At 36.2% G+C, this 27,164-nt stretch overlaps 2 protein-coding genes across 9 annotated transcripts in view; both read left to right on the plus strand.

Annotated features, from left to right (window-relative positions):
* Positions 1–1,401: 1,401 nt before the first annotated feature.
* Positions 1,402–14,604, plus strand: LOC106947726 (dentin sialophosphoprotein). 5 transcript variants are annotated; one of them, XM_015032919.1, is made up of 29 exons: positions 1,402–2,023; positions 3,183–3,234; positions 3,318–3,335; positions 3,419–3,481; positions 5,507–5,581; positions 6,631–6,714; positions 6,790–6,873; positions 7,028–7,108; positions 7,313–7,405; positions 7,572–7,652; positions 7,736–7,804; positions 7,878–7,946; positions 8,248–8,337; positions 8,429–8,515; positions 8,584–8,658; positions 9,383–9,472; positions 9,560–9,652; positions 9,758–9,826; positions 11,164–11,253; positions 11,351–11,416; positions 11,504–11,566; positions 11,854–11,943; positions 12,039–12,128; positions 12,234–12,308; positions 12,665–12,745; positions 12,962–13,030; positions 13,139–13,261; positions 13,339–13,489; positions 14,043–14,604. In XM_015032919.1, exons 1-29 carry the CDS (start codon positions 1,724–1,726, stop codon positions 14,503–14,505), a joined length of 2,934 nt encoding a protein of 977 aa, XP_014888405.1. In that variant the 5' UTR covers positions 1,402–1,723; the 3' UTR covers positions 14,506–14,604. The 5 variants fall into 5 exon arrangements, with proteins under 5 accessions (XP_014888405.1, XP_014888408.1, XP_014888406.1 ...); XM_015032922.1 differs by having other exon boundaries at positions 8,429–8,476; positions 9,758–9,829; XM_015032920.1 differs by having other exon boundaries at positions 1,403–2,023; positions 9,383–9,463; positions 9,758–9,829.
* An 886-nt stretch (positions 14,605–15,490) lies between these two features.
* clpxb (caseinolytic mitochondrial matrix peptidase chaperone subunit Xb) overlaps positions 15,491–27,164 on the plus strand; it is a 17,582-nt gene continuing 5,908 nt past the window's right edge. Inside the window, exons 1-14 of one of the 4 annotated variants that reach the window (XM_015032924.1) lie at positions 15,491–15,772; positions 17,548–17,658; positions 18,480–18,640; positions 18,746–18,860; positions 20,134–20,288; positions 20,374–20,533; positions 21,835–21,876; positions 23,355–23,531; positions 23,633–23,797; positions 24,706–24,794; positions 25,880–26,044; positions 26,122–26,421; positions 26,501–26,593; positions 26,670–26,776. In XM_015032924.1, the coding sequence (XP_014888410.1) occupies positions 17,568–17,658; positions 18,480–18,640; positions 18,746–18,860; positions 20,134–20,288; positions 20,374–20,533; positions 21,835–21,876; positions 23,355–23,531; positions 23,633–23,797; positions 24,706–24,794; positions 25,880–26,044; positions 26,122–26,421; positions 26,501–26,593; positions 26,670–26,776 (1,820 nt within the window). In that variant the 5' untranslated portion in view covers positions 15,491–15,772; positions 17,548–17,567. The remainder of the gene's footprint in view (positions 15,773–17,547; positions 17,659–18,479; positions 18,641–18,745; positions 18,861–20,133; positions 20,289–20,373; positions 20,534–21,834; positions 21,877–23,354; positions 23,532–23,632; positions 23,798–24,705; positions 24,795–25,879; positions 26,045–26,121; positions 26,422–26,500; positions 26,594–26,669; positions 26,777–27,164) is intronic. The other 3 variants (XM_015032925.1, XM_015032926.1, XM_015032927.1) reach the window with 3 other exon arrangements.

A 27,164-nucleotide genomic window follows, 5' to 3' on the forward strand; every position in this document is an offset into this window, starting at 1 on the left:
TGTTTAAGGCAATGCAGCAGCATTTTAGTTGGGCTAAAGCCAATCATTGGAGCAGGCCTCTCCAGAACCTTTTTGTTTTTTAATCTCAGCCATTTGGAGGTGAGCTGGTGTGGTCGTAGTCCTGCTACCCGTCTCAGGTTATAAACCGACGGCCAAACTTTCTCCTTCTAGATTTATAGAGGCACGTATTTATGGTTCCATAATTTTGCAGCAAGTCGTCCAAATGCTGCAACAGCAAATCACTTTGTGAGTATCACACTACCATTTCTATAATGATGTTCTGTTTCTGAAATGCTGTGTTGGTTTGGAGCCAGACGACACACCTTTCAAAAAGTTCATACAATGTTTTCCCAAAAATACTTTTTGTTACTGCTTAACTAGGAACGCCGGCCTTAACCGAGGCAATGAAGTTTTTCGATGCTTTCCACGTTGAGTTTTTCACCTCCTGGATGAGTTGCTGATGCTCTCATGGAGCAATTTATTACACTGCAACAACACAGTTTGTTGAACTAGTTTCTTGTGCAAATATCTTAGCACACTTGAAATAAGACAAAAATAACTTAAAAGTAATTTTTCACCAAGATATAGAGGCTTATTTCAAGTAAATAATTCCTTAAGATTGATGAAGAAGTACTAGTTCCATTGGCAGATTATCATTCACAAGACATTTTTCCTATGTTATAGGTTAATTTATCTGCCAAGTACTTCTTAATCAATATTAAGAAATTATTTACTTCAAACAAGCGGCTAAATCTTGCTGACAAGTTACTTTTCAGCTTGTTTTATTTCAAGTTTGCTAAGACATTTGCACCAAAAACTAAACCTAAACCTACTTGGTGAGGTTTTGTGTAATTGACAACTTCCTGGAAGATTTGTTGCATTTCAATGTGTTCTCCATTTTTGGAGTCCTGCAGCTATAGAAATGCCATTCTAATCTTTTTTTCTTTAACTCGGGGAACAATGTGTTGCTTTTTAAACCATTCAGTCTACTTTGTGTCATCAGACGGGCTTCATTTAGGGTTTTCAGCAACTAACCAAATCTGGATTTGACCTCTGAAATTAAACTCCAAGAAATGTGAATTCTCATCCGTCATAGTTAATTTTATCCTGTACCAGTTTTGTTTGGGTCGATACTTTCTCCTTAGTATGTTAAATATTTTGAAAACTACGCTCTCATTTTGGATTTTCTCTAGATATCTTTGTCTCTTTGATGTAAAAATTTGTTTGATAACCTGAAGTAAAAATAAATCTTTTCTTTTTCCCGCATTTTGTAACGTTTGGAAATATGGGAAAGAAAAGGGATGTTTTGACACCCACACGTCCTTCCAAACAGCCCGCCATTCACAAAGCCCTAACAGTGTTCCCCTTGTTTCAAACCTATTCATTCCACTATTAAAGCATTTTCAGTGGGTTGAGCTGGTGATAATATTGAAAGGAAAAGCACTAGAATGATGAGCCGTGCTGGCCTGTCAGTGGGATGTCATTCTTGAAATATGCCCATTATAGCTGCTTCTAAATCAGTCAATGTTTCCCAGATGCTTGTTGCGCAATGTACTCGCGCTGCAGTCGCACGGACACATTTTGACATGTTTATTTCTCTCCAGTAGCTCGAGTGTGACGTCTCATCTGTTGGCCGCCTCTCAGATATGTGCTGTGTGTGCTGGTGAGGTGCAGAGATCAGATATCCGTGCAGCTGAGGAGCGGGGAACGGCGCGCCGAAAACATGAAAGACGGGAGAGCAAGTTTTCCCGTGTGGAAAACGTTGCTGGTGGGGATGTGCGTGCTGCTGCTTCTGGGCTGCGCGGGTTTGGTTCTGCTGTGGGTTCAGCACAAGGAGCTGGCAGAGGAGCTGGTCAGGCTGGAGTCCCAGATGCAGGAGTTGGCACGGTGCTGCAGGCGGCAAGCAGGACCGCTGCCAGATGAACTCGGAGAGACTGGAGAGTTGAGGAAACTCCGGCGCAGCAGACGGAACCAGCAGGGAGAGCAGGACAAGATGATGCTGGTCACATACTCTGTGGTTCCTGTAAGATAAACTCACTGCTTGCACATTGAGCCTTGTTTACTTACTGCTTAATGTTGATCTATTTTACACACAGATGACATTTTATTAACATTTTAAAAGGAGAAACGCGTGGAACAGGTTGTAATAAAACAAAATTCTAATGTGGGCATTTATCGTATCGTTTATCACTTAAGGGATGAGAGTTCTGATTTATTGTTTTCACAATAGATTCCTTTTAATGATATATTGTTGAGACTGTTATCGTTTGCTATTTTTATTCACTGATTGCTCAATGAGAGTATCAAAAAATATACAGAAATTTGAAAAAAAAGATTAATTGCAGTTATTGCAGGTGGTTTAGTTATAAATATCACTACTGATGTCCTAAAGAAGTGCATTACAAATGGCAGTTTGTATGTTTTATGGACAAGTTGTTGGTAATTAAGTAAGATTTAACAGATTATTACAGATTAAATGGTAAGAAGGTAGTATAATCATTAATTACATACATGTTCAGTAATTTATTGGTCATGTCTCACTAAAACCAGGCAAATCAATCAAACAGTTCATAAAACCATGTCTGACATTTGTGCAAACATTTTATAACTAGTATTTGTCATAATCTCATCTGGAATGTGATCAAAAAATGTTTCTGCAATTCTGAACGGGACAGCTTTCCAGAAGCTTCAGCAGTTATTTCTAAGTAGAAAAGAAAAAATTATCTGATTTATCCATTTGGCAGAAGACAGCTTAAAGAATGTTGCTTAAAGAATGCACGAGTCCATTACAGAGATTTGGAGGGGTGTGTGTTTTACTGCTTCCCTGGATAAAACACGGAGTGGCGGAGCATGGCTGCTGCTTTCTCAGCTCATACCCTGAAACACCTGGCACCTCCTCAAAGAAAAAAATATACGACTTTAAAGCTGCTTTGACATGATCAATGGTTCGGTTCTTGTTTTACTGAAGTTGATTTTATCTACTTGAGTGGAAAATGCTTGCAGATATAAAAGCAGTGAAAAGATAAAAAGCTACATTTCATCAGCTTTTATTGAACACGTAAAGTGGGCCAGGTTGTATTAGGAACATTATGCTTGGAAATGTTTAGTGTTAAGATTCTGATTACCTGGATAGCAGATTAATCACAGTAGATGCTATGGTGCTTTTTTTCTTTTTTTTTCAGATCAAAGCCTACGTAGATCTGTGCAACAGCTCAAGAGGATTTTGTTTAATAGGTGGGAATATTTCACTCATTTCTTTGTGGTTCCGTTACTTTTTTAAAGCTCAACTGTAATTTTATTTCTCCTTTTTTTCCCAGGTCCACCTGGACCCCCAGGTAACAACCTCACGCTTCAGTTTTCTGTGTAACAACTTCCGCTACTTGTTGCTGTTGCTGAAATAAGTATTTCTGCGTATCAGGTGTGCCTGGCCCACCAGGACCGACGGGTGCGCCGGGCCCACACGGCAGACGAGGACGGCCAGGTCAGACACTAATCAGATCATCCAGAGAAAGCCCTTGTGTTTCACAGTAGCCCAAACAGATGAAGAAACCCAGACACCAAAGTTGTTTCCATGTTTCAAACAGTCTGTCATTGTTCGGCTGCGGTTGCATAATGTGGGCTTCCCACTCGCAGTCTGCTGGAGACTTTGTCTGCAGCTGCTGCATGCATGTTTACTACACTGCGGTGTTTGTTTGTTGCAGCTAAATAATGCGAATTATGGAACGTTTTTATTCAACGTAAACAAGAAAAGCAGCGTGTGAACCACTTATTTTCTACATCCAGCGTTAACTCCCTTTTAATTTGAATTTCTAAAGGAACTTGTCTTGTCCCGTCATGTCTTACAAGATTCAGAAAGAGTAGCAGTTAACTCAGGCTCATCCTGTTTTTGTGGTTTAGACTTTTGTTTCAGCAGTTTTAAATAATCACAATGTGTCAACGTATTTTAAACAGTTGGCATGTACCATGAGATGTAAATGAGTCTCTAAAAGTGAGCAACGGTTCAAAGAACATGGGTGCATTTTTTATTTTTTTGTCACTATTAGATGTTTCAGATCTTCAAGTCAGTTTCAAAATCAATAAAATATAACTTGATTCAACAAAAGAAACATTTCTGACCGTGTTTAAAAGTATACTGTTAAAAAAAAACCCATCTGTGATTTATAGTAAAATACAGGCAAAATTTTTACCATATAAATACAATTTTTCCCATATTTATAAATTTTTACAGTGTACTAGCTCCCTAAACCAAAGAACTGTTTGCACCATCTTTAGCAGCAACAACCAGCATTAGCAGTAACTGGCAATGAGTCATCTGCATTTCTGTAGGAGAATTTTGACCAAATGTGAACATGAACAGCCAGTTAAAGGTCACAAAACATCATATCAATAAGCTTTTAATCTGGACTTTAACCATTCAGATGTGGACTTGCTAGTAATCTAGTGCCTGACCCAAAAGTGTTTGAAGGGAACATATTGTACAAAATTTACATTTTCCATGTTTTTGTACTTCAGTTCCTGCTGCTTCTAAAAACAGACCAAGCCAGGTTTCGGCATCAAGTTAATGCTTTTTGGTATCTGGAAAATGAACAGTTTCAAAAACCTCCAACATGCTACATCACCAATCAGCTGGCACTACCTGTTACCTAGCAACCTCGCTAAAGCCTAGGCCGTCACCTAGCAACCCAAAAAGGTGCTCCAGCACCTTTGGTCAGCTGGTTTTACCGCTGCATCCGCTGTACAATGACTGCTGGAGAAGACAAATGTTTTGTTGTTGACTTACCATCCAGAAACCACTTGCCACATTCTTGTTGGTTGTGCAGGAGGCTCTACCTCTGCTTTTCAAAGTTTATGGTTGTATAATTGCGTATCTGTTTGCAGCCATTTTCACATGTGAGTGTAAATGTTGAGCTGGATGGATGGGCTTGTTCAAGCAGCAAAGCAACTACAGACAATCGCACCGCCATGTTTGATGTCAGTAGGATGTTCTTTTTACTCCAGACTGGATTCTCTTCTTTTGAAAAAGTCACAGTTTTGTCTGTTGAGTCCATATAATGTCCATACAATATTTTCCCAAAAATCTTGAAATTCATCTATTTATTTCCAGAAAGTCTCACATGGACATTTGTGTTGTCTTTGGTGAGCAGGGATTTTGCCTCAGAGCTCTTTTCTTATTGTTGACTCATAAACTCTGACCTTTACCGAGGCATAAATGTGATCTTGAAGTTATTTTGATTGGCCGATGATTCACCTCTGCTCCATGTGTTCCTTGTTCGTGGTCAATGACTCTTACTGTGATTTAATTATCTGAAACAAATATGCCTAGTCAAAGCAAAAAGTCTTGGACGAGTTAATCTTGCTGCCATTCACAGTGAGGAGAATGGTAAAGGGAGAACAGTATCAAATATTTCAGAGTGAGATTATGCAACTGCAGTAAAAGATAATGATTTATGCATTAATTTACTAAGCAGCCTATGTGTCCTAATACTGACTACTTGTTTTGATGAAGGTCCTCCTGGTCCTCCCTGTCCTGCTTGTTGTCCGACTGAAGCAACAAAGAAGAATCACAGAAATAAATCAAAGGGTAAGAGCAGCAGCGATTAAAGAAAACAAGGTGGTTCTTCTCCACAGGAGAAAAGAAACAGAGAAGAAACAAAACCAACAAACGATTCAAAATTGATGAAGCGACACCTGCTTGGAGAAGACCAGAAATGATTAATTTAAATTCATAAGGATAGTCAAATTTATGTTTTGTAGCCTGTCAGGCTATAAAACTAAACTTGGAGAAAGAAATTGGGTTTCTGGCTACATTCAAAAATAAAATTAAAGTTCTAAGCAGAGAATTAACAACAAATTGACATATAAAAATAACAGTATCACTTTATTTGAAGGGGTGTGCATAAGACTGACATGACACTGTCATAAACATGAGATAAAACCCGTCATGAACATAAAGAAGTCTTTATGACTGTTTATGACAGTTGTCATGAAGTGTCATTCGGTAAATAATGACACTTTTAATGCAAAGTTGTTCTAAAAGTTGCATTAAAAGTCCATTAAAAGTGCCAACTTTGCATGATTTTGTAAATTATGATAATTTAATGCAAAGTTGCCATTTTAATGGACTTTCAATGCAACTTTTAGAACAACTTTGCATTAAAAGTGTCGTTATTTACCGAATGACACTTCATGACAGCTGTCATAAACATTCATGAAGACTTCTTTATGTTCATGACAGACGTTATGTTTATGACGGTGTTATGTCAGTCTTATTCACACCCCTTCAAATAAAGTGTTACCAAAAAAACATATTAAAAATGTTCAAACTAATTGTAGATGATTCTCATTTTAGTTATCATTTAAATATTTGAAATCTTTTTGTTATAAATTTTAGCTAAATACAATATTTGACTATTTTTTTCTGCAAGTTAAATTTAGATGTATTTTATAGTAAACTATTTTTTCTAATTAGTTCATTTAAATGAATCATAAATTTCCTTTCCTGCACACCACCAACACATTCCTTCAGCACTAAACATTAGCCGCTTGCAGAGACAGTTTTGACTAAAAAGCTGTAATAAAGATGATTTAGATGCAAACTACTGTATGTTTAATTTATTTCTTTACCCTCAGATCGAGTTACATCACATTCAGGCAATGAAACCAGAGACGCTCTGAATGTTACTGGACCTGTGAAGCTTCAGGACACAAACCACGGTTTGTAGAAACTGGCAAAGGGGAAAAAGGCAGTTTGAGACATTAAGAATAAAACCTGATATTCTGTTTCTCTAGAATCTGTATCTTTTCCTCCAGAGGTTAATTTTTCACTGAACAATACCAGAACTGAAAATGTCACACAGATACCAATTACACCAGGTAAGAAATGTGTTGTTTTGAACTTTTAATCAAACAAATCCAGCGTTGGCCTTTTTATACAGTGTCTCTCAAACTCTACACACACCCGTTAAATTTCTGGTTTTTGTCAAACTGTGTATTTTTATTTAAAATGTTGCATTGAAATGCCTCCTAGTGCTTCTCTCTGTTGACTCCGGTGGAAACGCCGATCCTTCAGCTGGTGGCTCAGATGTCACTGATGGCACATCAGCAAATGGTAAGGAGGTCTGATGTTACACAAGTCTGCTTTTATTTCCTGCAAAGTCTGATTCATTCATGTTTGGAAGATTTATTACAGCCATTTTCATCTAACAGAAAATCTAACATGGGCTGGACCTTTATCATGTAGGCCAACAGTGAGAGTGTGCTGTGCCATCTCTGTTTGTTTTGCATTAAATCGTTCCAGTTGTGTTTTCTGCAGAGTTAGTTTCGCCTCGTCCAGACTATTCACCTGCACACTGGATGAACACCAGCTCAGAAATCAGAACAGAAACGTTAAAACATTTGACAACAGGTAAATTCTGGGACTTATTTATAACACATTTCATTCAGATTATATGGTATAAATCCAGCTATAAATCAAACAATTTAAATCTATACTGTATTTTTATAGTGTCACCAACACCGAATGTTATCTTCTCTTATCTTAATGTTACCGAATCATTAACTTCTCTTTATAGAAATACCGAAACCTCATCCAGCTGAAAATATCCTGAATGGCTCAGAGTTTAAGGAACATCTGGACACAAAACGTGAGCCTGGTGAGACACCGCCACTGAGATTTAACTAAAGGTAGAGCATAGGACAAAAAAATCCAACAGAAAATGTTTCTTTTCTTCAACAGAGTCAGAGCTGATTTATAAAAATGACTGGGACTCTAGAAATGCTACAGAGGGAGTTAAATTCATTAGCGGTAGGTTTGACATTTTCATTGACGTCATTTACTGGAACTGAAATACAATGTGTAACATTTATTTCTGCGCTAGATGAAGCTGGCGAAGAACAAAACAAGAACACCTTCAACGCCAGCAGGGTGCAAATGAGCTCTGAAAGCGGTACAGACGTGACACTGTGATTAAAAATGCCTGTTTTCTGTTCTGTTGTTAAAGTTTTGGTTCAAATAATAAGGCTTGTATTTTAACGCCCTATCAAAGATCCTAAACTACGAGAAAATAGGAGACAGTATCAGTAAAATCAATTAAAGAATTGTGAAATATTTGATGTATAAAGTTAATATTATGTACTATAAATGGTGTAAACTGCACAGACAGACTGTTTATATAAGTTTCAGACTTTAATGTGTCAATGCCACCATACTTGTGTTTTCTAAAGTGAATCTTGTATTTATTTTTACAGAACGACCAACACTACGCTCAGATAACATCACCAGAGAGACATTTAATGTTTCTGAACATAACAATCAACATAAAACAAGCACAGATCCTGGTAATGAAACAACTTTTTCCCCTCTGTTTGACTGAACTGTTGAGGGGAACCATGTTACATTTCTTTTTATTAAACTTTTCTCTACAACCAGAATTGTTCGATGATGGAGACCACACCAGGACTCTCAACGATACAGAGGGTAAAAACATTACAGATGGGTGGATCAAATTATTACGAGGCCAGTAACCTTCAAAACTAAACTTTTTGTGTTAAATTTAATATCTAATTGATCATTTTCTGCTACAGGAGCACTTGGTAAAATCCTAAACAGGGATGCTTTCAACGAAAGCAAGGTCAACACTGAAACAAGATTTAAAAGTGGTAAAATGTCTTCATTTATTTGATACAATGTACAGAATGCCATATATTTTCAATTTAATTGAATTTGATGCAAACACCAAATTCTAACTGGTGCACTGTAACTCCTGTGTTTAAAATTTTCATCTTAAAAAATTTAATTGCTTTTGCATGCTCACATCAGCTCACCTTTAAGAAGTTACACTCATGAAGAGTCATTGTGTGCAGCTTAAAAAAAACACAGAAACGTCAAACTGTTTCCTAAAGTCTGAGACCATAATTTCCAAAAGTTACATTTAGGTAACGGAAACTGTTAGCTAAATGTAAAAGACTGACCATTGAGCGACTCCACCGTTGCTTGTGCATGCTTTTCAGTCACACGTTTTCCTTCCACTCAACTTTCCATGAAAATGGTTAGATGGTGTGCTCTATGGATAGCCTTCTTTAGCCATTACTTTTTGTATTTTATCTACCTTCTGCAGGATATGATCCTATTAGCCATAGCATGCTAATAGCATAATATATCTACATTTGGAATGTTTTGGGTTTGTATAAGCTGTAATCCAGAATCATCAGATTAACTTAAAATATCTCACTCTGTGTGTAATGAATCCAGTTCGGCTTTGTTAGTTGAAATAAATTAATAAATATACTAGCTTTTCTCTAATGTGCTCATTTACTGAAACACACCTGAGATAACTGTTCTCTGAATTGGACCCTGTTTTTTTTTTATTGTTTTTGTTTACAGATCCACCAATGCGAGAAGCGGCTAATGTCACCAGAGACGCTAATGATGTTTCTGAATTTTACAACCAACTGAGTACGCAAGGTGACCCTGGTTAACCCAAAATGTTTTCTTCCTCATCTTAGTCAGAGTTTTTCTGTAGGAAATGTGTTAAACTTCTTTGATTGAAATTTTGTTCAGGACCAGAGCCGTTTCATGAAGGTGTTGGCAACGGGACTTTGAATGATTCAGAGGCAACAAACGCTACAGAAGGATGGGGCGACATGTTAAGTGGTGAGTGAGGTTTGTAAATAAAAAATAATAATGTCTACATTTGTGGATTGTATTCATATTAAAGTGGTTAAAGGATTAATGTTTACATATCATTTTCTGCCACAGATCCACTTGGTACAGACCAGAGCAAAGACACTCTGAGTGACAGAAGAGACACGAAAACCAGCATTAAAAGTAGTAAAATATCCTAATATATTAGAAATCAGTGCAGAATAACTGTCTAATTTACATTGAAAACAAATACATGTTTATGTAGAAATTTAGTTCCTGTTATTGCATTCATAGATGATAGAGTATTTGGTAACACTTTATTTGAAGGGGGGTGAATAAGACTGTCATGACACTGTCATAAACATGACATAACACCTGTCATGAACATGAATGAGCCTTCATGAATATTTGACTGTTGTCATAAAGCGTCATTCGGTAAATTATGACACTTTTAATACAAAGTTGACATTATTCAAAATGTCTTTGTTATGACAACTTGACATTAACTAAATAAATCATTACTGATATAAATTTGTTATAAAAGAATTACTGATTGCACTTTAAAAATGAGGTAACTTTATGTTATTAAAGGTAAAGTTTAAACAGTAATGGTTTCCTGGTTAATGTCAAGCTGTCATAACAAAGACATTTTGAATAATGTCAACTTTGTATTAAGTGTCGTAATTTACTGAATGACGGTTTATGACAACAGTCATAAATATTCATGAAGGCTTATTCATGTTCAAGACAGGTGTTATGTCATGTTTATGACAGTCTTATTCACCCCCCTTCAAATAAAGTGTTACAGAATATTCAAAAAACCATTTAAAACAATGGTAGCAGAGTGACTGAAGTTGCTCTTTGGTGTTTATCTTAGTATATAAAACATAGTTAAAGTGTTGGAGAAACTCCATGATTTATAACAGTTTATAACAGTTCACTGTTTCACTGCTGAGTTTATCAAATATGACAGTTTTCTAAAGAGCAACAAGTAAAATGTGAGTCAAATTACAGAAATATACAGGTGCATTTCAATATACAAAACATTTCAAATGTCAAATTATTTCAGTAAATCAATTTAATTGAACAAATTCAGTATTCAGTAATTAAATATAATTTGTATTCCAGTCCTCTAAAACCTGCTATTATCCCAATTGCTTGCCTACCGACCTCTACGTCACTTTTTTCTTCCACTTAACTTTCTATCAGCATGTTTGGATACAGTAATCAGTGAACAGCCAGATTCCTTAGCTTAAGTGATTCTCTAGGTTTCTGGATTAGAATCCCTTTTTATTGTCATTATCTTTAAATTTTCAGTCAAACATTTTTGTTTTCACTAGTTTTCAGATGTAATCATCAAAATGAACACCAATAAAAGTGTAAAATATCTTAAGACTTTCTGTAATGAGTTCAATTATGAAATAAAATAACTTTTCGGTGATGTTCTAATTTAGTAAGATGTTCCTGTAGATTTTTAAATGTTCTTTGATTAAACCTGATCTTTTTTTTTCTTTTTTCAGTACAACCAACACGAGACTCAGCTAATGTCACCACAGATGCTTTTATTGTTTCTGGCTCTTCTGAACATCAAGATGAAAAGATACAACCTGGTAAACCTTTAAGATTGATTTACATTTCTCTCTGCAGCTGAGTCAAGTTTTACAGGAAACATTTTGTTGAACTTCTTCCTGTTTAAAATGTCGTTAGATCCAAAGCCGACTGATGAAGGTGAAACGGTAGAGAATCCAGAGAGACCAATAAAATTATTACACGGTATTTAAACTTTAAAACCTCCCCTTCTTGCAACTTGCATGAATTTTAAGATTAAATGTGTAAAACGTGATTTTCCACATACTGTAGGTCCAGTTGACGCCTTCAATGACAGCAGAGGACGGGTCGTCACAGAAACAAGCTTTGAAAGTGGTAAAAACTTCTTATAACAGTCAACATCTGTGCTGATACTTTAAAAACATAAGATGTCATATTTGTGGATGATATCAGAGTTGATCCAAATGTTTTTATCCCTGTTAATGTTTTAGAAATCATGAGAACTCAGTAGATAATGTTGTATTTCACAATCATTTTTTTCTAAATAATTCAGTTTCTATTCTTCTAGTGAAAGAAATTCATGTTTTCAGTTTTTTTTAAATCTTTTTTTTAGCATTTCAAGTTTACTGTGAATCTACTAGGGTTAAACTTTTCTTTCACAGAAACATCAACAGGACATTCAGCTAACAACAACGGAGGCACCTTAGATATTTCTGAGTTTTACAATCCTCCAAATAAAAAACTGGAATCGGGTAAAAACCCAAAATAAATAAAAAACACTAATAAATAGTTTTGCTTTATACACATCTATTTAAAATGTTAAATTTTCATATTTCACTATTTCTAGATCAAGTTTCATTTCAAGATGACAACAATGGGACTCTGAATGATTTGGATGGTGGAAATGCAACATATGTGCCATTAAAACTATTTCCAGGTAAAATGATTACATTATTAAAAATAAAAAATGTGCCAGTTATTTTGTTAACATTACTCTAATAAAAGGCAATTTTAATATTTTGCATTTATTTTTACTGCACAGGATCGAGTGAAACCAAACGAAGCAGCAAAACTTTCACTTCCGACACAGTCACGAATGAAACTACAGTAAAAAATGGTAAAAAAAACAAAACAAAAAAAAAAAAAACAGTATACCAAGCTTAAGATTCAGTGTTTACTCCTATCTATATTCCAATATCTTGAGTGCAATCTTTGATTTCTTTAGAATCAACAACTCCTGATGCTAAGAAAAAGAAATGTTTATCTACATGTTAACCATACTGAGACTGAACTACTGATTATCTTAATGTTTTTAATCCATCTGTACCACAAGTGCCAGTAAATGTGCAGGTTGATGTGCATAAATGTAAAACTCTTATTTGTTTTCTGGCTGTAGTAGTAATCTCTCAGGCATAAAATCTTCATTCTATTCAGCAAAGAGAAAAGCATTTACTTTATTTCTTTTTCACACAGTTTCACCTTCTGCTGATGAAAGTCAGAGAAGAAACTCTTCGAACGGCAGCAGAAACATTGTAGACAAACCGATGAAAAGTGGTGAGAATCTGTCCTCTGCTGGCGTTAAGATTTATTAATGAGGGTTTTATTCTATTTTTTTGCTCAAATTGTTTGTAAGATACTTTTTTATTCTTTAAAGAGGGTATTCGCTCCTTTCTCGAGCTCTTGATCACATTGTATGTTAAATCTAAAACAGCTAAAGCATAACCTTACATTATTTTAAGAATGTGGATTCACATCTGTTCCCCTTCTCAGAGTCTTCCCAACGTGTCCCAACCGACAAGAAGAGCAAAGGAGCTGACCATGAAAAAATGACAAAAACGGGTAAAAACAATTTGTTGAAATAATATTAAGGGGATCAAGGTCCTTTGCATATGCATTGTGCAAGGAATATAATGGAAAGTGATTAAGTTTTTGCCTTATTTTATGTAGGTTGCAACATTAAAGCCATCAGATGTTCAGATAAGTCTATTGACATGCACTCCACATTCGGAGCCTGGATGTCGGATGCATCCCGGCCTGATGATCGGATCTGGGTGGCAGAGCATTTTTCAGGTCATACATTCAGAGTTTGTTATTTCCTTATAGTGAAGTGTGGTTCCCTGAATTAACAGGAACTTTTACTCCACCAGGTCGTGAACTGAAGCAGTTCAAGAACATTTCAATGCTTTCGGACACCAAACACCAACGTCTAGATATTAATAAGTTCTACCAAGGCTGCGGTCATGTTGTTTATAAGGAATCATTTTACTTTCACAATGGAGGAACATATAATCTTTGGAAGTAAGTGTTTTAATTTTAAACGTGTTTCTCTTTCCTGACTTGAACATCTTAGATTTAACGTGCTTTGCGAAAGTCGTCATTCATCTTGAACTCTCCTGCAACTTGTCTGTTTCAACACACATTTAGATGTTGCAAGACACCAGCCCTCAAAGCATAATCATGAGTTAAAGTAGCCTAGTCAAAGTCTGACTCTAAATTCAACAAAAGAAATCTGAAATTCTCCATCCAGTCTGAGTCAGCTGTAGGTATTTTCCAAAGAATAATTGTCTTAGACATAAACCCCAAAAGACCTGCAGTTAAGTGGAGAAAAATTTGGTTGTTATATGGAGAATATGAGAAAATATATATGCATGCCACACTTTTAAAACATTCAATTTCACTGTTATGTGCTATTTTGTATTGGTTTACCAAATAAAATACATTGAAATGTATGGTTGAAACTTGAGAAAACGTGAAAAGGTCCAAGTAGTATGAATATTTTTTTGGAAGGCACTGTTATCTCTTTAGGCTTTCTATAATAATGTAACCATTATCAAATGTTTTTGTTTGACAGGTTTGCCTTGAAAACAAAGAATACAAGCTCCCTGCGAATGCCGAACAGCAGATATAAAGGCCTGACATATCTTTTCCACAACTCAAAGACTTATTTCAAGTTTGCTGTGGATGAAAATGGACTGTGGGTCATCTTTGCCTCTTCCATAGACAACAACACGGTGGTGGCTAAACTCGACCCAGATGCTTTCTCTGTGCTGTCCTTAATCAACACTGGCTATCCTTCAGCTAAAGCAGGAAATGCCTTCATTTTGTGCGGGGTGGTGTATTTTACCGATAACAGCGACAAGCGTGTGACATATGCCTTTGATTTGATGACACAGAGACATCTGGATGCAAGTTTTGATTTAAGGGCAGGAGACGGTACCTTAGCTATGCTGTCCTATTATCCCAGCAAAAGACTGTTGTACATGTGGGACAACAAAACTGCGAGAACGTGTAGGATTAAATTCAAGAACACCTAAAAAAGTCTTACAAGTAACCCTGTTTTGGAAAAAGTGCTTTAAAAACAAAATCTATAATTTTTTTCTGTCTTGCAATAAATATGACTGTTGACATATTGAGCTTTTTGCTGACGTCGACTCACTGATAGCGACATCTCATTCTCCTTTGATTTACAAAGAACGACCAGATACTCACAGAAATGTCACAACAAGGTTTGTTGAAACTGAAAGAGTCCTTAAGCGTAAACAAGACCAAATTAAAATTTGAGAAGTATTCAAAACAACAATATAATAAAATCACAAATGAATCAGAACAAAAAAGGAGATAGACTTATGGGATAATTTGTAGAGAATAGATACATGTTTGTTATCATCATGTTTCTTCACTAAAAATGTTACTCAAGAAAATGTAGCCAAGTAAATGCAATTTACTGTTTTTCTCTGTATGCAGACCAAAATGTTTAAACTTAAGTTTTCAGTAGTGAGATTCTTTTTGTGCCACTTCTATGAAGACCTGATTTCTGGAGCACATAAACATAAAATAACATAAAAAATAAAACTGTGTTTTCTTTCTTTCTGACATCATAGTTATAAGGTACATTGTTTTAGTCTAACCTTCAGGTTTGGGCTTGTAGTAAAATGTCAAAATGTTAAAGCACTATGGACACTAATCCAAGGCTCGGTTGTCCATTTAGCAACTGAAACAAATTTAATTCAAAATAACTCGAGCCATATTAAAAAGCCAGAGAAAATTTATACTACTTTATAAACATGGTTAAAAGTACTTTTAAAAAGTTTGCACAATAAGTTACACAATTGTTTTGATACTAGTTTTTCCACGTAGACTTAAATGCAACAATATTTCACAATCCGCTTGCAATGGCTTCTATTCCGAGGTGTTCCTGAACGCCTCAGTGACCGTCCTGTACTTTAGTAGATCTCAATGTGTGTGGATGGTATGAACTACATAGACACTGGCGGAACCTCCATGTTGCTGTGTCCCATTCACATGGTTTAAACTGTTCCAGTTAACTGTCGTTCCTGTAGGGGAGGCTAGTTGTTTAGCTGTATGTAACCTAGTTATAACAGCAGGCGTTACATCACTTTAGGTCGTGTCCCACCTGGGAAATAACGACCTGAAGGAAGCTAACTCTTCATAATTCATAAAACAGCGTGCTAATATGACACAGTGACCAAATAAAAAAAGAGAGCGACAGCCCTAGTGACTTCGCAAATTTGTTGTTTTTTAGAGGAGGCTGTCAAAACGCGACTAGTTTCAACGGGCACTGTAAGTAAAACCTGCACGCTTTTTAGTTGTCCACTTTGTAATATGATATAATTATGTTACAATAGTTGTTTAGCGTAGTGAAAAAGCTTTGCTTCTCCGTTTATTCATCGGTGGCTGTTTGTCATTTCTCCTGGCCGTGTCAGGCTGGGGCCTAGTTAAAGCTAACAGTGACCCATCACTGTTTATTTGACATGTACTACTGGTTTGAACTGGAGTTTAGATAGTACAGTAGTTTTTGGACCCCGTTACGTTTATAAAAGACTCGTTTTTAATTTAATGAGCATTAGTTAACTTCTTTATTTAGCTGTCAAACGAGCTGCTTCGCTAATGCTAATAGTTAACGTTAGGAATAAATGTTTCAGATCTTGGGTGTTATGTCAAATTTTGTGGCCTGACCTAGTTTTATCGCTCTACAGGTGTTTATATAGCTGTCTTTAGACAAACCGGTTCAATTTTGTTTACTTTGGATATTGGTCATGCGGCATTATTTTTTAATGGTAACCCCCCGAAAAGACACTAAAATACGAAGGAGAAGCTGTTAATTGAAAATAACGTTATCATTAAACTGAAGTAGATACAATTTGTACAGTTGACTATTTTAGTGCAATGCATTTTAATAGCTTTTATTATTATTTTTAAATTGAAGTGCATATTAATTCATATTAAATTATACAGTGAAATATACTATGATTCAGAGTTATAACGTTTTAGTTTTGATCTTCATTAGTTAAAAATGTGAAATATTTAGAATGGTCAAATTTGAACTGCATTATTCTGAATACCTTTCACATTGTGTCAAAAATGATTTTGAACTCATTAAGTATTTATTTATAATATTAAATGTCAAAAAAATTACATTTTGATGCTTTTCCCCCAACTTCCTCACATTAGATGAGGTAGATTAGATGAAGTACAACACCTAGTTTGGGGAAACTGGAATAGAATTATTTTACATTCATGCAAGATCTTAAAAATAATTTTGTGACTTGTAAAACCTTCATCGTATCTATTTAAATCTAAATATTCAAATTTTAACAGTCTTTTAGGTTCTTCATTACATTAGATGAGCTAGGCCTCAGTTTAAACCCTACAAAACTTAGGCAGAATTATGGATGCTGTAAAATACAGTTTGTGATTTGTGAAGATTTTATTTACGCTGAGCCATGTTGTAGGTCTTAAGTTGAATTTTTCATGACTCACAAACTTTGTTTACGTGTAATTTTTAAAATGGTCTCTTTTTAAGGTGGTTTCTAGCTAAAATTATGCCTTCAAATCCATCTTATTTTTTCACAAACTCTCTTTTATATAATCTGTTGTTAGTGTAGATTATTTGTATCTGACTTAGAACTTTGTTGGCAATAATTTTTGAACTAGTTCCCATGTTAAGGCCTCCAGCAAAAAAGCCCCCAAATTTCTTATTTTCTGTTTGTGTTAATTTACATAAATGTTTCACAAATGTTTTGTGTAAAATATGCAATGTCTATTGAGTAAATACTCAAACTAGAGTTGATCTATGCCTCAAGTCAGATGCTAATGTCTGCAACGTTTTTCATGTTTTTATTATAAAATGTTACATTTTCAAAGGTTTTCCTAACAGTGCATGATTGTTCATAGGTAGTGAAATTCTGGTGCTGGGATGTGGTCATTTCCAGTCTGGTTTACAAAATCAGACAGAACATGGATGATTCAGCCTTTGTTGCTGTTGGTACATGCTAACCTGTGGCTAAGTAGCTTTGTGTTTCTCTGCTCTGTGTAAATTAAATCTTCATTTTCAGGGTTTCAGACAGAAGAAAACATGTCCTGCCCATGCACCTCGGCTGCCAGGTTGCTCCTAAACTCTGCCCACAGAGGTAAGCAAGGGAAAGTCCACATACTGCCAACCAAAGGTTCTTGACACTTTGCTATTTGCTTTAGCTAACCTAGATTACTATTTGTTATGATAGTCGTGTTGCTAATGTCAACAGCAGCTGTAACAGTCTCTGGAATAGTTGGGACGCTAAAGATAGGCCAAGGATGGTGCAGCACACGGCCTTTTTGTGCAACTGTGGGACTTGCGGAAAAAAAATCTGAGCATTTATTTATGAACATTTGTGCTAGTTTAGCTAACATGTTCCCCACTCAAATTATATCATAATAAGTTGCAGCTTTTTAAGATTTATGTGAAAATCTGAGCTTATTTTGATACTAATTTTTCTAGGTTTTCTTTATGGTCACATGTGAAAAATTGTAAATAAGTCACTACAACTGATCGACAGAATATAATTATCAACATATACCTGCTGTTATTTGATTTCCATAAATTGTATGGACCTTATAACTCTTATGAAGTATGAGACATTATTACCTCTGATTAAACCAAAATAAGATCTGAGGAATTGCTGAATTCAGTGTAACACAACCACAGTACACTAAAGGTGTCAAAGCTGGCAACAAAAGTCTCCAAGGGAGTTAGAACGTAGAAAATGTTCTGTGGCAGATGGCTTGTTTTTGTACTAGACACAAGAAAATTTATGCAAAAATGAACAAAACTGTAAATGTTCAAAATGGCAAAGGGATAAAGTGACCAAAGTCTGTGTTTAGGAGGGTTTTTATTGTGTGTGGTCTCTGTTTTCTAATTTTTTAAATATTTAAAATGTACGTTTTTTAGTAATCTGAACTATTTAGTGGACAGACAGTTTTCCCTGATCGAGTGTTTCTTGTCTTTCAGGGTTGTCATGTTCCCGATTCCAGCTGTTCTCCCTGAGTCGTCGGGGGTCTCGGGAAGCTCATTTTCGTCCACGTGTGTGTGTGAGGTCGTTTTCAGAAACGGCCGTCTGTTACGCTGCTAAAGATGGGACAACAAAAGACAGTGGGAGTGACAGTGGAAAAGTAAACCCCCTTCCATTTCTATCTGTTATTCCCTCTAAAAATTAATACCATCAACATAATGGACCCAATTTAAGTTCTTTAATTTTGTGTGTCTTAATTTTACAGAAAAGTGTTGGTGATGGGAAGAGGATGTCTGGCTCTGGAGGGTCAGGAAAAGGTGGAAGCCAGCTGCGCTGCCCCAAATGTGGAGACCCCTGCACACATGTAGAGACCTTTGTATGTAAGTCGACCCGGTCAAACGTGATCTAGGACAAACAGAGGGTGTACACAAAATGTTTAAAACTACGTGAAAGTCACATTATTATTTGTTCAATACATTTCTGGAGCCAGTACAAGCAATAACATGACTGAGCATTGATTTATGTTTTCAGAACATAAATTGCTCATTTTCAGCAATGTTTTGATAAAAACAAGACTACAGAGACAAAATGAAAAGATTCTAAAATATGACCCAAAATATGTTGAAATATTGTTGTTAGTTTTTCATGGTGTCAACATACATAAATGTGTGAGAAAATAAATATTTTGGGTTTTAATTTGCCCAAACTCTCTCTGTATTACGTAACTCTGTGCTTTTGTTTTTGAAGCGTTCACACCAGCTGTCACTCTTTCCTGTAGTCTAAACCGTGGGCTGGATTAAATAAACAGAAGTGCAAACACAGCGTTTAAACGAGCGCCACAAACAACCAGGAACTGCGTGGATTTTATTGTTGTCTCTTGGTTTTCTGCTTTTTTTCTAAATGAGCTGATTATCTCCTGCCCGTTAAAACCTCTGAGATGTCCTGACTTTTTTTTTTTTTTTTGAGATTCTGCATGTTGCAACATTTATTAAAACTTTTTTTAAAGTTTTAATTTATTAAAACTTTTTAGTTTTAATAAATGACTGGGTAAACTCTGAGGCTGCACATCCATATTTCACTCAACTCTTTCTGTTTTGATTAACACCACTTTCCTTTGAGTCAAAATATTACTTGTAATGTTTATTTTGGTGACAAAATGTAGATTTGAATTTGTGGAGGATTTGGGCTACATGTATACAGCTCTGGAAAAAATTAAGAGACTGCTGCACTGAACCCCATTGAAAACCTCGTAGTTATTCCACCAAATGTTGATTTCTGAACTCTTTCTGAGTTAAAATGTTAATATTGTTGTTTCTAAATTAATATGAACTTTTTTTTTTGACTATTTGAAGTCTGAAGACACTTTATCCTTTTTGCTATTTTGACCACAAATAAATATAAAAATTTTTGCTTGGACTTTCAGATGTCAGTAGTTCGTAGAATTAAAGAACAAAGTTAATTTTACTCAAACATTTACCTACAGACTAAAATCAGAGAAACTGATCATTTTAACTGCTCTGTTTTTTTCTGGAGATGTTTATGTAATTATTTAAATTTTATATGCATAATTCAATTAAAACTTTGTAGAACAAGTTTATGGACTGACATGGATTTTATTTTCTTTATAAATGCTTGTATTTTTCTCTCTTGTAGCATCAACACGGTTTGTGAAATGTGAGAAGTGTCATCACTTTTTCGTGGTCTTGTCTGAAACGGACTCTAAAAAAGGGCTAAACAAAGAGGCCGAATCAGAAGCCGAGTTGGTGAGACGGGCTTTCGCGCAGAAACCGCCTCCGCCTCCCAAGAAGGTAAGAGATGTGTCAAAATAATTTCAAATGTTTTGACATTTTGGGCAGTGCTATTCTATTTACTTAATTTTTTGTGTATTTTTAGATTTATGCCTATCTGGACAAGTATGTTGTTGGCCAGTCGTATGCAAAGAAGGTCTTGGCGGTGGCCGTGTATAATCACTACAAGCGCATCTACAACAACATCCCTGCAGGCAGCCGACAGCAGGTGGAGGTGGAGAAGCAGCCATCTTTAACGCCACGAGGTCAGCACATCATACACTACTGGCTAAACCAATACATATTCTTTAATGTGTATTTTTTTGTGTACTCTGTAGTGAGAATGCAAACCATGCAGTCCTTACCAACATCATAAACGAAGTGACAGCTTTCTGTGTTAGAACAAATATATTTAGCTCCAAACTCACCACTTCCTGTCAAATATCACTATATGTACTGTACACCCTGAACAATATTAACATTTTCTGTTTATTATCTCATATCACATAGATAGTTTTAGGGATTCTGACATGGATGTTGATTACATTAGTCTGATGTCTGACAAAATGTACTGTTCATGATTAGATGTCCATTTTGAGACTGAATTAATACAGAAATATGGCTCTATTCCAGTGTGAGTAAATGATTGGTGGGCTGACAGAATGCTAGCCAGTCGAGCAATGACTCAATTTGAACAAAAATACCTTATAAGAATCCTTCCCACATTAAAGACTGCTTCTCTTATTGTTTATTTCTAAAGACTCCTAAAGTTGAAAAGCGTCACAGATGATGTCAGACATGTTGAATTTTGATATTTTAATCACTATTTGGTGAGATAACTGTTTTCCTATATAGATTTATCGGTATTAGTGGTGTAACAATCCGTAAAGCCGTGAAGACATGATATTGAGTTTATGAGAACAAGACAGGATGGAGTATTAATTTCAAGAAACCCTCAGAGATCAAATTTATGCTGCTTTATTCTGCATTTTATTGATTTTTGCCACAAATTCAATGAGCTGCCTTGCTTTATGTAATTTCTTTTTATCTCTTCAGACTGTAGTACAGTCCTTCAGCTGTGCATGGTCTGCAGTGCAACTGTGATTGTGATGTTTTTGTCACACCCCTAATAGGCACTATGGGCATTAAGCAAATTTAAAAAAGCAGATTTATTGAAAACTAAACTTTCCATTTTAGATTATTTGTTCATTTAGGAATTAACTTTGCCTGTAATAAACCACTTTCTCTGAAAACTGTAATTTTTCAAATTAAAAAAAAGCATTGAAATGCTAAATTGTTTCAATTAACAGGGCATTTCTACACGACCTTTTTAAAAACCTAACAGTGACTTCATGCAGGACTTTTCTTTATCTTCACTATTTACAAACTCAGACGTTGAGCACGTCAAGAGTCTCCTCTGCGTCACACAAACACCTGATGGCCTGAATCATGGGCTCACCATGAATCTGTATGATTTGGCATTTGTTCAATAATCTGTATTGATAATGTTGTAGTGGTAATGCTAAGTGGTATTGTTGATTTAAGTACTTTGATCCTCTCCTTGTAGAGCTAGAGATGAGAAGACGAGAGGATGAATACAGATTCACAAGTAAGTCACTGACCTCCTCACCATTATCTGACTTAAAGTCACAACACTTTATCTGCAGGTTTCTGGGTTTTATGCTTCTGTCTGTTGTGCAAATGCCAAAATGTACAGACAACAGCGAGTTCCCTTTTTAACAGAAGTAGTTACAATAATTATGTTTGGGTTCATTTACAACCTAATCTATTGAAAAATAATTAGTACTACTGGTGTGTTTCAATAAAATGGTTTAATCGAAGTTAATTTATTTCAGTAATTTATGCAAAAAAAGGGGAAGTAATATTCATTACCAGAATGATATAATTTCAGAATTTATTTTGAATAATTTGTCATGGCTTGCCAAACAATTGTTGTGCATTTGAACTGTTTGTCATCTGCACCACACGCCAGGAGGAAAAGGTGTTCAGGGAGTGCTGTATCCAGGCATTTACATGGAAAGTTAGGTGGAAGGAAAAAACAGGGCAGAAAAAAGGTGATCAACCAAGAAGCGAATCAAAGCCTTAAGAAGATTTTGAAGCAAATCCTTAATCGATAATTTGTGGAAGAGTTCAGCTGGAGTCAGAGGTTCAGCACACCAGAATATGAGCTACAGTCGTCACTCTTCTGAATCAGAAACAACATCAGAAGTGTTTTCTTGGGCTAAGAAGAAAAATGTTTGTTTTTCTCTTTTTTTTTTTTAATAAACTGTCATTAAATAATCTGGTACTGATCTCACCTGCTGTCCCTTTTCCAGGACATCTTAGCTACATGAGTTTTTTTTTCACTCTTAAGGTATTTTGTAGTAAAAGAAATGGAGTTGATCCTGGCATAAGGGACCAGCTTCCTTTGTCAGTATTTTATGGATGTTGGGTAAATACGAACTATAATTTATTAAATGGATTCATAATCTATTTTTTCCTGCTGTTTGATATGAATATATATTCCTTGTAATTCAGAATGATACTCAGCATTATTACAGATCGATGATCCCTTTTGTAAACTTCAGAAATTTTTACTCCTATGATGATGACCCAAAGCTAACAAAGACTGGAAACAATTATTCTAAAAATATTTTAAATTAGTCATAATGAGGCAGTGACTCTCCTTTAACAGTGCAGATTTCTTCAAAAGCAGTTTTTGCTCAATACAATCTAGAATGTATATTTCTACCACATCAGATTAAATACATCTTAATGAGAGTGAAATAATTACAGAAACATTTTAACTCTCGTCCAATGCCCTCACTTAACCCAAGAAAACGACCCACAATGCTTTGGTTCTAACGGGTCGTTGCCACAGACGTGTACCCTACATTCAGTCTTGCTATTTTCAATCAAGCTGCCGCATAGAAACTCCTCTGGAACCGACCCAGCTCGTGTATTTTTACCTCACACATGCTTAAATTGCTCCTTTAGTCAAGCTGCATCACACTCCATTGACTAATTACTGTGACTGTTTGCACCGCAGCCGTCGCGCTAACCCAGGTGACCGGTCTGTTTTTGCAGAACTGCTGCAGATCGCAGGGATCAGTCCCCACGGTAACGCTCTGGGCGCCACCATGCAGCAGCAGGCGAGCCAGCAGCCGCCGCAGGAGAAGAGGGGCGGCGAAGTCCTGGACTCCACTCACGCCGAGATTAAACTGGAGAAGAGCAACATTATACTCCTCGGTTCTACCGGCTCAGGCTGGGGATTTGGCAAACAATTCCCAGCATGCAACACACATGCACGACAGAAGTTTTTGGTTAAAGCTATTAATTAACTTTTTTTTTTTTTGCTTTCTAAGGAAAGACATTGCTGGCGCAGACGCTGGCCCGCTGCCTTGATGTTCCGTTTGCGATTTGCGACTGCACCACCCTCACTCAAGCTGGATATGTGGGCGAGGACATCGAGTCGGTCATCGCCAAACTTCTGCAGGATGCCAACTACTCAGTGGAGAAAGCACAACAAGGTGGGCGCAGGGGCTATATTTAACAGCACATTCATTTCCAGATATAACGTGTGTTAAGTCAGACGGGTGAGTAGAAATGTTTCTAATTATAGCAGACCTGACATGATGATGATATGGCTGGAATACTTGGTGATCTGTAGTTATTTCCATGAGAGCATCGCTAAATACCAGAAATTACTTTTGTTTTTCATGTCTTGAAATTTATTTATTTATTTATTTTTTCATTTTTAAAAATAAAAAACTTACTAACTTTTAATTTTTTTTTTTTTTTAACAAGATTTGCTTTATATCTAAAATACGACAATAATCTGATTTGCCACATCACACCTAATTTTAACAAATTACCCTTTGTAAATTATTTATTCACCAATTAGTGTACACACAATGAACATAACAGACTAAGATAAATCAAAAAGGGGTATTGATCTTCAAAATAACCAGATAACAGAACAAATAAAAACAACATAGAATAACCAAACAAACAAACAAGGAGGTAAACATTAAAATGGACAAAACACAACAAAAACAATGAGATTGTTTAACATGTGGATTAGCATATATTTTTTTCTTTGTTTTGTTTTCTGACTTGTTTACAAATTGCGTGCTCATTCAGAAATAAAAATGAAACATTTTAGTAAGTAAAGTGAAAGAGTTTGTTCAGCTGCTGTAATCATAACCTTTAAAAAATGTTTTTCTTTGTTGCATTTGAACAAAGAAATGCAACAAAGCATTTCTTTGTTCAAATGCTAAAAGCCTTCAGACATACTGAAGTCTTTTAGTAAGCCTTCCTTATGTTATGTCAACTGTCTGAACGAGAATAATAAATAGACCTGATATGCTTTAATGGCAGGAACTATTACATAACAGTAAGACGTTAATCCAGTTCTGTCCTCCTCTGTGACGTGCAGGTATTGTGTTCCTGGATGAAGTTGATAAGATTGGCAGCGTTCCTGGGATCCATCAGCTGAGAGATGTCGGAGGAGAGGGAGTTCAGCAGGTCAGTGTTTTAATGCACAAACCCAAAACAGCCTGCAGCTGTTGGGTTTATTATTTTTGGTGTTTTATGAATTTAAAAAATGTAACTCTGCTAGTTGTATGCTATTTATAATCAGATTTTTATCTTTGTCATACTGACAATTTTTACATAACTTCCCTGTGGAAACTGGAGCACTGAGGAGAATATATGATCTGTAATTGTCTGATAATGGAAAAAATTAAAATGAAGGCAAAAGGAGCTTCCTTTTATGAACCGTCACTCTTAGTTACCAGGCAGAAATCTGCATTTTTCACTCATAGAGCAAGAAGGTAAACTTTATATTAGCATTGATTTTGTAAGCCTCACTTTTCTCCACATAATCAGTTCACGTTTTACTCAAATGGGTCTAACTGCACCACAGTCATTCTTATGGCATTACCTGCTAGGAATAATCCACTTTATATAACAATAAATTTATTGTTTTCTAAATTTTGGGAGATCGGTCATCCGCCCATACTTACATGTGAAGCCAATTTTATCTACCTCAGTAAAGGTCTAAAAATCAACCACTTTATTGATTGGTATATTTTCCTCTATTGTATATAATTGTTTTGATTTTATTGAAATGAATAAATAAATATCAAACGTAAAATAAACATAACACTGTCCTCTTTTGCTGTGCTGTGAGACTCTTCCTCCAGGTCATGTCTGCACGTTTCCACTGAACAATAGTAACCCCACCGTTACCAACTCGGCGATTTTCTTGCAACATTTCAGACAAAAAAATCAGTATTGACCAATATCTGAGTTGGCAGGTCAGGCTTTTTAAAGATTGGTGATTGTCCAGAAAACCCCTAATTTGAGATGTTTCTGTTAAAAATATCTATTTTTCATTTTGTCAAGAATACATTTCTTCCTGTAAAAGCACCGGTATTCCATAAAAAGCATTTATTTATGGGACGTTACCCAAAGATTCTTATAAATCACTAAAACCAAAAGAAAGAATGATTATTATTTGTGTTTCATACAATAAAGTTTTTTCTTTTTGCTTTATTAAATGACCGCTTGTCGCCTTCCTTCTTCTTTTCCCTCCTCTTCTGTGTCAGGGTTTGCTGAAACTCCTGGAAGGTACAATCGTCAACGTTCCAGAGAAAAACTCCAGAAAGCTGAGAGGTGAAACGGTGCAGGTCGACACAACCAACATCCTGTTTGTTGCTTCGGGAGCCTTCAACGGCCTCGACAGGATAATAAGCCGAAGGAAGAACGAGAAGGTGAATTTAACTCCCCTAAAACTCAGACGAGACTTTGTTTAATCTCCGATCAACACTCGTGTGTCTCTGCTGTTTAGTATTTGGGATTTGGAACGCCCTCTAACTTGGGGAAAGGTCGCCGGGCGGCCGCTGCAGCAGACCTGGCCAACAGCAGCGGCGAGACGGACGCGGTCGCGGAGATCGAGGAGAAGGACCGGCTGCTGAAGCATGTCGAGGCGAGGGACCTGATCGAGTTCGGCATGATTCCAGAGTTTGTCGGCCGTCTTCCTGTCGTCGTCCCTCTGCACAGCCTGGATGAGGACACTCTGGTCCGAATCTTGACTGAACCACGAAACGCTGTGGTTCCACAGTACCAGGCTCTGTTCAGCATGGACAAAGTAAGGGTTCTGAGCTTTCTTATGCAGAGTTGCTTCAGGAAAGCAGCAGCCTAATCAATGCGTCTGTTTTGTTTTTTAGTGTGAACTTAACGTGACCCCAGATGCCTTGAGAGCCATCGCCAGATTGGCTTTGGAGAGGAAAACTGGAGCTCGTGGCCTCAGATCCATTATGGTTTGTTGTTTTCAAACTAAATGCTGCACATCATCCTTTATCGATTTCAGTCATTGACATTATTATTGACATGCAGGAGAAACTTCTTCTTGAGCCCATGTTTGAGGTGCCTCACTCAGATATCGGTGCTGTGGAACTGGACAAAGATGTCGTTCAGGGAAAAACGCAGCCCAGATACATCCGGTCAGTATTCCCATACTCACAGAATGACAGACATGTTAGACGGCGCCTTGCAAATTATCCATAACTCTTAAACAGTTTTTGGTTGCAAAATAATTCTTAAATAAAACTATTCTTTTACTTGCTTTTGCAAAGTGGTGTATAGTTTTGAAGTGGAAGGAAATGTTGGATTGAGCAGCTTTGATATTGTTTTTATTGTGTTTCCTGGTCTTAATTATTCTATCTAAGGTTCTCTAACAGTGTTTTTCAACCACTGTTCTGCGGCACACTAGTGTGCCGTGAGTGATCGTCAGGTGTGCCGTGGAAATTATTAAATTTCACCTACGGTACCGTATTTTCTGGACTATAAGTTGCTACTTTTTTCCTAAACTTTGAACCATGCAGATTTGTA

Source organism: Poecilia latipinna, unplaced genomic scaffold, assembly GCF_001443285.1.
Source record: "Poecilia latipinna isolate Pla-1442-1.1 unplaced genomic scaffold, P_latipinna-1.0 Scaffold254, whole genome shotgun sequence".
NCBI lineage: Eukaryota > Metazoa > Chordata > Actinopteri > Cyprinodontiformes > Poeciliidae > Poecilia > Poecilia latipinna.

Excerpts from the sequence above, each read along its gene's own strand:
- LOC106947726 (XM_015032918.1), top strand. The coding sequence starts at position 1,724 with ATGAAAGACGGGAGAGCAAGTTTTCCCGTGTGGAAAACGTTGCTGGTG. Across the intron at positions 7,653-7,735 it reads GGACACAAAACGTGAGCCTG|AGTCAGAGCTGATTTATAAA; the intron begins GTGAGACACCGC and ends TTTCTTCAACAG. Across the intron at positions 13,262-13,338 it reads GGTGGCAGAGCATTTTTCAG|GTCGTGAACTGAAGCAGTTC; the intron begins GTCATACATTCA and ends TTACTCCACCAG.